Source organism: Pteropus vampyrus, unplaced genomic scaffold (assembly GCF_000151845.1).
Source record: "Pteropus vampyrus isolate Shadow unplaced genomic scaffold, Pvam_2.0 Scaffold195, whole genome shotgun sequence".
NCBI classification, from domain to species: Eukaryota; Metazoa; Chordata; class Mammalia; order Chiroptera; family Pteropodidae; genus Pteropus; species Pteropus vampyrus.
In genome coordinates this window covers 658476-669895 of record NW_011888976.1, presented here as the reverse complement: position 1 = coordinate 669895, position 11420 = coordinate 658476, and the positions used below count along the sequence as shown (strand labels likewise).

Here is an 11420-nt window from a genome sequence, read left to right as displayed (position 1 = left end):
GATCCCAGCCTTGTGTTTACATGGAAGGGTTGGAATGCAGCATTTTAGGCTCCAGGGCTTCTCACCACCTTAGACAAATGACTTTTCCTTTTTGAGCTACTTTTTCCTCATCTGTGAAAGGCAATAACATTAAGGACATGGCAGGTAGTGGGATAATGTAAGCAAACTACCCAGCTCTTGACAGGTCTCCCTAAATGGAAACAACAGCTACAATTCCATAGTTTTTAACTTCTGATCATTTTCACTTCCTTTGTACTATCTTCACAATCTGCTGACATAAGTGGATTTGACTCCCGTGTGACTGATGGAGAATTGTGGCTGCGAATGCTAAGGGACTGTCATCCTTCTTGGGCCTCTCTCTTGCTTTTTTTCCCCAAAGTTACGAATGTTTCTCAATGTTAGCAAAATCTATTTGGCACCAGTGCACAAGGAAGGGAAGAGACATAGCAGAGGGGGTAGAAGTACAGACTTAACTCTTTCTTGGCTGCCATACCTTCCAGAAACATAAAATACTAGCAGATCTTCCCAACAACTTTGCTCTGAAATACCAGATACCAAGTGTCCAGAACAGCCCCTGTTGAGCAACTGACTCCATCCAATGCAATGTTGGTCGAATTTTAGAAATACTGAGGCAGCCTTGTATATTTTGATCTGGAGTATATTAAGATGCATCGTTAAGAAGAGAAAGCCCCCTATCACATCTCTGGAGGGACACTTAAAAAACTTATATCCATGGTTGTTCCTGGGGAAAGGGTGGGAGACTTACTCTTCATTGCTTATCCCTTTATACCACTTGAAATGTATGCCACAAGCCTAAAGTATCTTTCTAAAAATAAAATTTAATTGAAAAACAAAAGTCAACCAACTATTGTCTTTGCCATTCAAAGGCATCCCTTTTATCCCAAACTCTGACAGCACTGAGAGAATTCAGGCACTTGGAAGGCACTTTATTTTCAGAGTTCGGTGCAGGAGAGTGAAAATTATCCAAGTTCTTTGAAGTTCAAAGTATGTGAGCTGCTCTGGACTGCAGGCTGGCAGGATGGGTTTGCAAGATGGCTGGTTTAGGAAACTTTCCATTCCAGCATGTTTCTTGGGTTCCAGATACTTTACACTAAGCATTTTTTCCTCATAACTCTGAGGTAGATGCTACTAATTTCTCTGTGTGATAGATGAGGAAACTCAATAAGCAGCAAAGGATGAATGTGAAGCTAATTTAGGCAGTTTCTGACATCCAAGCTTTTTTGAGAAAGAAAATGCCACTGTCTGCGGAGACTGTGTTGATTTCCTCTACCTCTTCCCAAGTCTGGAACAAATCCTGTCTCCTTAGAGGGGAAAAGGAAGAGAAGAAGCCACAGGACTGGAGAACATAGCCCCATCCAAGGACTAAAGCTTCAGGAAACAGCAGACTGTGGGATTTTGAAAAAAGAAATGAAACACTCATAGGCTTGGTTGTGCGGGGCAATCCTTTGTCCCATAACCCAGGGACAAAGTTCACCCATTTACGAACTACTACATTCAGTAAACATGAGTTGAGTGCCAGGCATTGGAATGCAGTGGTAGGCCAGCACAGACAAGGCCCCAGTCTCTCTCCCATATACACCCTGACTCATACCACACAATTGGTGGTAATATAGTTCAGTGTGGAGAGTACCATCTAGAGTCAGATGGCCTGCTCCACCACTTAAAACTGTGTGATCTTGGCTAAGTAACTTAACCTCTTATGCCTCAGTTTCCACCTCTGTAAAATGGGAATGATCGTAATGGTAGCTACCTTAAGATAGTGTGTAGAGTTCCAAAACACATGTAAAGTATTTTGCACAGCCCTGGCACGAAGTAAGCACTTAATATTAGCTGTTACTATTATTAAACATAAGCACTATATGTTTCATGAATACAGGAGCTGTATCTTCTTGCTCACTGAGACCCCACCACCTAGCACATAATAGGGGCTCAGCAAGTACTTAAGGAATAAATGCAGAGATGAAACTTGGCTTACATATGTAAATAGGTCCACCTGGGTCTTTTTATGTCAAGCCCGACTGAACACCTACTAGGTGCTGGGAGCCACAAGACATTGAGAGTAGATCCTATCCTTAAGGAGTGTTTGACATTGGTGATGCTCAGCAGAAGAGATGCTAAATATAAAGTTGTTGGATGAATAAAGGTATTGGTAAATGAATAACTATGAAGTAAGCTCCCTGGCCAAATAAATATGCCCTGAATCCCGAATCTCATGCAGACATTAGCACACACGCCTTTCTCCGGGGAAGGAACCAGAGGGCACAGAGCGCGGAGGTGGTCTCAGCTCCTGATCCGGCTTCACGCCTGCGTCCTCAGGACTCCGTGCGGTGACGTCATGTCCGCGCCTAGCCGACATGACGTAACCGGGGGCGGGGCATACGGAAGCCAAACGTAACCACCCCGAAGTTTTTGGGACCCAGACTCCGGCCTCTGCTAGGTAGCTCGAGACTTTGGCGGATTCTTGCAGTGCACAGGCGTCTGAGAGGCGTCAGTCTGCTCCCGCGGAGACCCATAGCGTAGCGGCTATTTTCCGGGAGTGGGCTCAGTCGGCCGCGCGGGTGACGCAGGACGCGCGACTCAGACCGCATGCGTAAGGCGGGAGCGACGGCGGGCGGCGCGGGGTGGCCTGAGGTACCTCTCCGCTGCGGCGGAGGACGCGGCGTGCGGAAGGCGAGGCTGGGCTGCGAACCTGCCCAGCCTTCTGTGCGACGCAGTCGCGGACGCGGACGGTGGTTGCGGACCATGGGTGCGGACGCCAGATAAATAGCGGACGTTAGTCGAAAAAAGATTGAAAGGGACCTAAGTGCCCAACAGGAGGGGATTGTGTGTGTGTGTGTGCGTGCGTGTGCGCGCGCGTGTGCGTGTGTGTGTGTTTGATTTAGTCCAGAAGCTATGTTGAATGCCTACTGTGTGTGATACACTGTTTTAGGTTCTTGGGAAACAACCATGAACAGGACCGATCCTTTTCTTTTGGAGTGTACATTCTATTGGGGTTGAGGGGAGGGGAGTACAAATAAATAACAATTACGTAGTTATATTAGAATGTGGTAAGTATGATGAGAAAAGAATAGAGCAGAAGCGGGGAAGCGGGGAAGCGGGGACTGCCGTATTAGATAGCTACTGGACCAAATCGAGGGGTAAGATTTGAACAAAGCAATGGAGAAGACAAGAGAGTGAGCCATGTGGCTACCTAGTGGAAGAGTACATTCCCAGCATGCAGAAAAGCTAGGAGTGGGGCCCAGAGCCTGGAGGGAAACTGGCGTGTGAGGGAGAGCTGTGGTGGAAGGGATTGAGCAGGGGGAAATAGGACAAGAGGTCAGAGCGGTCTGGGGAAGCAGCGGTACGGATCAGGTAGGGCCTTGCAGGCGGCTGTAAAGACTTTGGCTTTACTCTGAGTGAAACGGGAACCATTGCAAGATTTTGAGCATGGAGATGGCGTGGCTTGAATAGATTTTAATAGGCTCACTCTGGCCGCAGTAGGTGCTAGTTTCGGGAGGGAAGCAGGGATGGCTGTTACTAACAGATGAGTTAAAGAGCATCCTTACAGCTATTAAAAAGGCTAACTTGGAAGATGATAATGGCAATGACTATATAGAAGTGCTCATATTTTTGTGGTGAGCTGGGTGAATACGCCAGGCTGTACCCCGGCATCATCTTTTGAAGTCTCAGGACAGCCTGCAGAGGGCAGTGCTATGATTGACCTTGAGGCTCAGGCCTGGCCATGGAGAGGTGACTGCTCAACACTTGCTCCTTAAGTTTGTGTGTGTAAGTGTGTAGAATATGCCTAACAGAACTTACCATTTTTAAAATGTACAGTTCTTTGGCATTGCGTACACTCATTGCTGTGCAGCTATCACCACTATCTCCAGAATCCTCTTTAAGTCTTCATTATTATTGGCTTCCTGAACCTCAGGCCCAAAGTCATTCCCGTACTCAGGCAGCCAGTTCCATCAAGGCAGTCAGTAATATTTTAAAAACATCTATCATGTGCTAGACAACTAATGAAATAAATAGGGTCCTCTTCTTCCTGCCCTTCTAGTCAGGGGAGATTCTAGTGATTGGAAAAGAAGCACCAGATAACCATTGCTGCAGTCCTGAAACCAAAGATTCTTTTCAACCTATAGGCCTAACACTTTAACCATTCAGTCTGTCATATATTCAGTAAGTTTGTTGAATACCTACTCCATGCCAGACACAGTAAATATTCATGTTTGTTGAGTGGATGTTTGGATGTAGCTCCTTGACTCTGACTTCTCATTTTCTCTGGTGGTCACCATCTGGGAGTGGTTGGGACTGGCCTGACCGAGAGAGGTTTTTACAAATGTAGGTCTATAGCTATGTGACCTTGGATTAGTCCCTTTCCTTGATTGGGCCTCAGTTTCCTGGTCCCTTTGTGGGGGAACCAGATAGTAAACAAATGAAGTGTTAAGAAATTACATACAAAGGGAACGTAACTTAGAACAGGGTGTCAAAAAGGTCTTGAAGAGGTGAAACTATTGGAAGAGGTGAACTGTAAGCTGTAATTTGAAGGATGAGTGGGAGTTATCCAGAGGGAGAGTAAGGTGGGAGTGGAGCCACGGACAGAGATTCCCGACTAGGGGATCAGCATGTTCTTGAAAGTTTCAGGTCTGTTAGAAATGGCATTGAGAGCCCATTCTAGGAATTCCTCTTCTCAAACCTGTTGCTATTGAAGCTGTCTTTCATGCCAAATAGCCCTTTGTTGACCTGGCCTCCAGACTGACAGAACTCACAAATCGAACATGGGAGAGTCAGCAGAACTACCACCCCTCATCCTCCTGTGTATGTTCAGTGTTGACCGAGAGTAAACAAGAAGAGGGCCTTCAGATTTCAGGTTTTACTCCTTTATGTTTCTACTTTTTTTTCTTTTTGGATTAAGAGGCATCATATCAGAGTGGTCTTGAGGGTGCTCAGGAGTGGTTGGAGGCTCTGTTCCCTTGGGCAGGTGTTACCTGTCTTTGCTAAGTTTTAATGTCCTCTTCTCTAAAATGGAAGTAATGTTAGCTTTTACCTCATAGGATCAGTTTGAAGGCATATGAAGTATTTAACACAGAGCTGGGTACTCTGTAGGGGAAAATGTTCAGTGGGATTATGTTATTAGAATTTATTAAGAACACATGGTGTGGCATGTATGATATATAGAAATTTCTTTGTTTCTGTGTGGGTAACCTTAGTTTGATTAGAATTAGATGCATTACTGTCTGTTGCAGTTCTTTAAAAAATCAAATAGGTCAAATACTCATTAGAAACGTGAAAAATAGCTCGTACGTTGCTAATTTCTAGCCCTCTTGACTCTTAATGTAGGTGTAATCAGCATTGGAAAAGATGCCAGCCCCAGCTGCCACATATGAAAGAATAGTTTACAAAAATCCTTCTGAACACCACTACATGAAAGTCTGCCTGTAAGTTCAGTCTCCTAAGTTCTATTTTTGGTTATTTTATGAATTTGAGTAGCATGAAATTTAATACGAGGTATTATTTTCTTTTTCATTTTTTTTTGATAGAGAATTTCAAGATCATGGAGTTGGACTGAATGCTGCACAGTTCAAACAGCTGCTTATTTCAGCCCTGAAGGACCTGTTTGGAGAGGTATGAAATCACTCGATAGATTGAACATTCCTAAGATCTTTGTAATAAATACTGAAAGAACACTTTTCCAAATATTTAAAAACTTTAAAATCATATTTGTAAATTCAGAAGCAGACTTTCAGAAATGATGAATTTTAGGTAAGTGTGTTCTAATACGCCTTCTTTTTGACAAGGAGCTCATTAGACAAATGTTTATTTTAGTGCAATGCTACTCAAAGTGTGGTCCAGACTGGCAACTACAAACTGTTTTTTGTTTGTTTGTTTGTTTTGCCCATTGTGAAGATTTGAGAGTCACACTAGAAAGGTAAATCAGCACAGCACTTCCTTTACTGAGAAAAATCTCCTTATGAAAAAAACTGAGCTGAACTAAACAGTGTGCTTAGTGATATTGATTTTTATTCCGATGCAGCTCCTTATCACAGACGAACACTTTAAGCAGTCATGTTTTAGCATTCACTTAAAAACGAATTTTGAGAGAGAACAAAGACAGATGATTTTCAAGAAGTTATTTCTTGATTTATATATTCTGTCAAATCAAAATCTGCTAAACAGCTCATAAAAATTTAAAACTTTATTCCACACAAGACTCAATTGAGAGCATGAAAAACACAAATAGATTGGAGGAAAATATTTGCAAACCACATATCTGACAAAGGCTTAATATCTAGAGTATGTAAAGAACTTTCAAAATTCAGTAGTAAAAAACTAAACAACACAGTTAAGACAATGGGCAAAAGACATGAACAGACATTGCACTAAAAAAGATGTGGGCAAAGAAGCACATGAATGAAAAGATGTTCAACATTATTAGCCATTAGGGAAATGCACATTAAAAACAATGAGATAATCACTACACACCTAGCAGAATGACTGAGACGAAAAATACTGATAATACTAAATGTTGATTATGTGGATAAACTGAATCACTCATACATTAGTGGTAGGAATGTAAAATGTAAAAAATTTTAGGTATAGTCTCTTTGAACACAAATTTAGCAGTTTCTTAAATTAATCATGTACCTACTATACAACTCAGCAACTGCACACCTGGACATTTATTCTAGAGAAATGAAAACTTAACATTCATGCAGAAACTTGCATATGCATGTTCACAGAAGCTTTATTAGTAAGAACCCCTAAATAGAAATAAGCTAGATGTCCTTTAATGTGTGAATAAACTATAGTACATTTATACCACGATATATGCTCAATAATAAAAAGGAACAAACTATTGATACACCAAACAACGTGACCAAATCTCCAGAGAATTATGCTTAGTGAAAAAGCCAATCTCAAATGGAAACATGCTGAGTGTTTCCATTTATATAATGCTTTTTTTTTTTTTTTTTAGAATTTTACAAAATTTATTGTCTATGGTAGCTCTCATTCACAAATCCCACGCTCAGGTGTGCTCGTGTGCAGGTTGGGTGTCTTTTGTTGAGTTTTAGATGTTCAGCTTATTGTTGTTTCAAGGGGAGAGAACTGGGGACATCTCTCACTCTACCATGTTTCTGATGTCACTCTATATAACGCTCTTGACATAACAATCTGAGAAGGATTAGTGGTTGCCTGGGGTCAGGGATATTGGAGAAAGTGGGTATGACTATTAAGGAGTAGGAGGAGAGAGCCTGTGGAGATGGTGTAGCTCTTTATCTTGATTACAATCAAGTGGTTACATGAAACTTCATACGGGTTACATGAAACTACCTACATGGTAAAATGTTATAGAACTATGCATACACATACATAAATACGAGTGCATGTATAACTGGTAAAATCTGAATAAACTTTGTTTTGTCAGTTTCAGTTTCCTGTTTTGATATCGTGCTATAGTTGGTACAAGATGTTGACATTGAGGGAGGCTGGATAAATCTCTTATGACTAATTTTTCAAAGTAAAGAGCTTAAAAAAATATATGTGTACCTTCTATATGTCAGATATGAAACCTAGTTCTGGGGGATATAGCTATAAACAAACAGACATGGCCTCTGTCTTATGGACTAATGGTTTTGGTTATTTTTAGAAGAAAACCATGTTGAACAATTAATGGCAAGGATGATGAGTGTTATCCCTGAGACCAGTAAAAAAAAAAAAAAGACCTGAGGGCCCAGTCTGTCCAGTGAGGCCAGACTGCCAGGTTCTAGCCCATAATTCAACGATAAGACATCAAGCAATAAATATTTGGAATAGACAGTTTCATAAGGAAGTAAACACATTTAAAAAAAGAATGAGGAAGTATGTGGGTCCTGTACATGAAAGAGCAGAGCAAGTGAATGAGCTTAATCTTGGGGAAGGAACAATTTAAATGAAGACTTGAAGGATGAAGAGGCATTAGCAATGTGAACATTCGAGGCAGGGGGTAGTTGTAAATGAGCAGGCCCACTATTCCAGCACCATTAAATAAAATACTGCATTTTTGGAGGAAAAAAGCAATTGATAGGATTAGTTTTTAGAGTTCAAGACTAATGTTGATAATAGTCTGCTAATAGCATTATTGCATACTTAGGTTGATGCTGCCCTACCCTTGGACATCCTAAACTATGAAGAGAAGACCTTGTCAGCTGTCTTGAGAATATGTAGCAGGTATGGCAGACAGTGGGACATTTCTAGTATAACAGCAGAAAGACGAATGGAGAAATAGAGCAAAAATGCTCTCTGGGAATAAGAGCTTTGTCATTGTGAACTCTGAGCAGCTTTTGGAAGTTTAAACTGGGGAGAATATGAATATTCATCAAGCAGGAACTTACACACTGGAGAGCAAAACTTGAGATTTGCTGACAACTCCAGTGTTTCCCAATTGATGATCATAGTTGTAAACTCAGAAATAAATACTTTAGAAACAATTGAGATTTATTTTATTCTCTGACTATGATATATTATGCTTTTCTTTTTAAAGTTTTCTCATTTAAGTTAGATTTTCTGGATTAGCACAGAAGTACTAGGAAGATGTTGCAGGGACAAATATTTATTAATGCTTTCTTGATTTTTCCATAGTGGTCTTGTCAAATTGTGGAGCTCTTTGACCCTGTTAGGATCCTATAAAGGCAAGAAATGTGCTTTCAGAGTGATTCAGGTAAAGACTATTCACATATTCTAAATGAGGCTGAGTAATGGATCAAATTACTTTTTAATATGTGTTCCATTTTTGTGTTTGCATAAATCCAGTGTGGTTAATATCTAGCTAGGGAAGAAAAATTCAGAACTTCATTGCTTCCAATTGTATGGGAGGAGTTTGGGATAAAACTTGGAACTCATACAGAAAAGTCTTAACTTTTCATTTATTGCTTAATGCCTAGTGCCTTATGTATTGGGATGCTCTTTCTGAGCTTATCATGACCACTTGTTTATCTAAGGCTTCCTCTCAAGATGCTGTTTAAAATGCTACTGCATAACTTGGTTTGTCCTATAAAACTAGGCATGTTTCTACATTGCCTTGTGTTTCAGTGCAATTTTCTCCTGATAACTGTGTTAACATTTTTCTTTCTCTTATAGGTTTCTCCATTTCTCCTTGCATTATCTGGTAATAGTAGGGAACTAGTTTTGGATTGAATAGTCTTCAATTTCAGAAACATTCCTCCGCTCTCAAAAGTACGTTTTGATGCCAGCATAATGTGTGAAAACTGAAGCAGGCTAAAAACCTCTCGTTGATGGAATTCGAGGATGCTGAAGATGTTCCCAGTAATTTCCAGCCATCGTCTTTGGTGGGGTGGGCTTCCGAGGAGAATCTGCCTGAACCAACCAGTGCTAAACAGGCAGCACTTTCAGCATGTGCACATCAGAGTTGGAGACCGGGCTGAACTCAGCAGGGCCTTCACACAGAGGGATGTGATTTCCTTCTCAGAATTAACAGGGGATGTCAATCCTTTACATTTAAATGAAGATTTTGCAAAACACACCAAGTTTGGAAAGACAATTGTACATGGAGTTTTGATCAATGGACTTATTTCAGCTCTCCTAGGTACTAAAATGCCAGGGCCAGGCTGTGTATTTCTTTCCCAGGAAATTAACTTTCCAGCCCCTTTATATGTTGGAGAAGTTGTTTTAGCTTCTGCGGAAGTGAAAAGGCTGAAGCGGTTCATTGCTATTATTGCAGTGTCGTGTTTTGTAATAGAAAGTAAAAAGACTGTTATGGAAGGCTGGGTTAAAGTTACGGTCCCAGAAGTTCCCAGATCCTGAAATATGTGTTTAAAGATGCAAGTTCATACATCAATGTTATCATTATCAAGAGCCTCTGAGGAAAACAGGGATTGCTGCTCTTCAACAAGGAATGGCTAACGGACCCAGCAGCCCATATTGGAGGAGGGGAACAGGTAGAGAGGTGTTCACATGTCCACTTTCCAAGTTGGCTTTATGGTTCACACAGACTTTATATCACCTGCCTGGTTTTTTTAAATTAAAAAAATACATATTGGGAAGGTTGTTTAGCTAAAGGTTCTACTTTTAGGATTTCAAACCTAGTTAGATTTGCATTTGGATAACACAAACCCACCTATATCTGTATAGAATAAGTTTCCCACTGAATTTCTAACTAGCTAGCATTTAATTATTGAAGGCAACAATAGACATTGGGTCATCTGAACATCTATCTTTTACGAGTAAATATTCTTAAATATTCTTCAACAGCTTCTGGGTCAGAGTTTTTTGTAATTTGTTACTGTTTACACCAAGGTGGCATCTTGCTTAACTTTCAAGTGGTACTTGCCTTTCAGATAGTTTTCCTGTTATCAGAGAAGGGTTATCGTGCAGATTTGGACTCAGCTATGTAAACTCTTGGTTTAATCTATAAAATGGGGATACCACCTACCACACAGGATTGCTAGAGATGATAGATACAAATAGCAAAGCACAAGACCTAGCCTGTAAACAGTAGCTACTACTATTATTCATTCTCCCTGTGAATGAAGTTAGAAGTTTTCCTGAGTTTAAAGCTAACTGGCCCACAAGTAAACAGGCCAGTCTTTCAGGATGTCAGGCAATCTCTTGGTCTTCTAAACGTGGAATAGATCTTGAAATGCAAAGTGTCGGTTTTGGTAATGCAGATTATTTTCTCCCATCCTTGAAAATATTGTGGATTCCCCCCCTTTGTAAAAATAATACATGCTTATTGTAAGAAATTATAAGAAATAAAAAGTATAAGAAACACTGTGGAGACCAAGTTCTTAATAGTTCAGGGGGATTGACAAGGAAATGTGCCTAATATGTTAGTACTAAATGGTCATCCCGAACAGAGCTAATCCTTTTAAGAATCTGTAATGGAACATAGATGTGCTCTGCCTATGCTCTGTGGCTTTACATGGTGGCTCTGACCACAGCTAGATGCTTTGATCAGGAATATAAGAAGTGTAATTGGTTGAATCAACCCACATTTTCTGGAAAAAGGATTTTCCTCCCACTAGTGGGTCAGTAACTAGATTTTTAATTTTTTTACATTAAGGGGATCAGTTAAAGGAATTACTAGAAGGAATTATTCTAGTCACTAGAGGGCAGTGATCTACATAAAGTATTTTAAAACAAATATTGTACTGGACTTGTTTGTGACAGTGAGATGGAAATAACCAAAATTAATGTGAGAAGCAAAGATGCCATTATGGGTTTCAGAATGGGCAGAATCGGCAAGCTGAGATCCACCTGAAGAAGACTCATAAGTAAAACACTACACATGTTGGAAATTTGATACAACATTGAAAAAATGTAAACTTGCACAAAATGTGGACTTGAAGCTATAATCAAGTTTTGCTCCTATAGAACTCATTCTCTGGGACTTAGCAGCAGTCTTGAAGTATGGGTCCATA

At 40.5% G+C, this 11420-nt stretch overlaps 2 protein-coding genes across 8 annotated transcripts; both read left to right on the top strand.

Annotated features, from left to right (window-relative positions):
- The first annotated feature begins 2323 nt into the window (after positions 1-2323).
- Positions 2324-10248, top strand: RPP14 (ribonuclease P/MRP subunit p14). 7 transcript variants are annotated; one of them, XM_011371771.2, is made up of 7 exons: positions 2388-2611; positions 4735-4873; positions 5344-5441; positions 5544-5628; positions 8135-8211; positions 8623-8701; positions 9121-10248. In XM_011371771.2, the coding sequence occupies exons 3-7, from the start codon at positions 5365-5367 to the stop codon at positions 9175-9177; spliced, it is 375 nt and encodes a 124-aa protein (XP_011370073.1). In that variant the 5' UTR covers positions 2388-2611; positions 4735-4873; positions 5344-5364; the 3' UTR covers positions 9178-10248. The 7 variants fall into 7 exon arrangements, with proteins under 7 accessions (XP_011370076.1, XP_011370072.1, XP_011370073.1 ...); XM_011371773.2 differs by lacking the exon at positions 2388-2611 and adding an exon at positions 2618-2767; XM_011371774.2 differs by lacking the exon at positions 4735-4873 and having other exon boundaries at positions 2324-2458.
- LOC111746606 (hydroxyacyl-thioester dehydratase type 2, mitochondrial) lies at positions 9219-10248 on the top strand. Its single transcript, XM_023537635.1, has one exon. The coding sequence runs from the start codon at positions 9289-9291 to the stop codon at positions 9802-9804; it is 516 nt and encodes a 171-aa protein (XP_023393403.1). The 5' UTR covers positions 9219-9288; the 3' UTR covers positions 9805-10248.
- Positions 10249-11420: the final 1172 nt, after the last annotated feature.

Excerpts from the sequence above, each read along its gene's own strand:
- RPP14 (XM_011371774.2), top strand. The coding sequence starts at position 5,365 with ATGCCAGCCCCAGCTGCCACATATGAAAGAATAGTTTACAAAAATCCT. Across the intron at positions 5,629-8,134 it reads TGAAGGACCTGTTTGGAGAG|GTTGATGCTGCCCTACCCTT; the intron begins GTATGAAATCAC and ends TTGCATACTTAG. Across the intron at positions 8,702-9,120 it reads GTGCTTTCAGAGTGATTCAG|GTTTCTCCATTTCTCCTTGC; the intron begins GTAAAGACTATT and ends TTTCTCTTATAG.
- LOC111746606 (XM_023537635.1), top strand. The coding sequence starts at position 9,289 with ATGCTGAAGATGTTCCCAGTAATTTCCAGCCATCGTCTTTGGTGGGGT.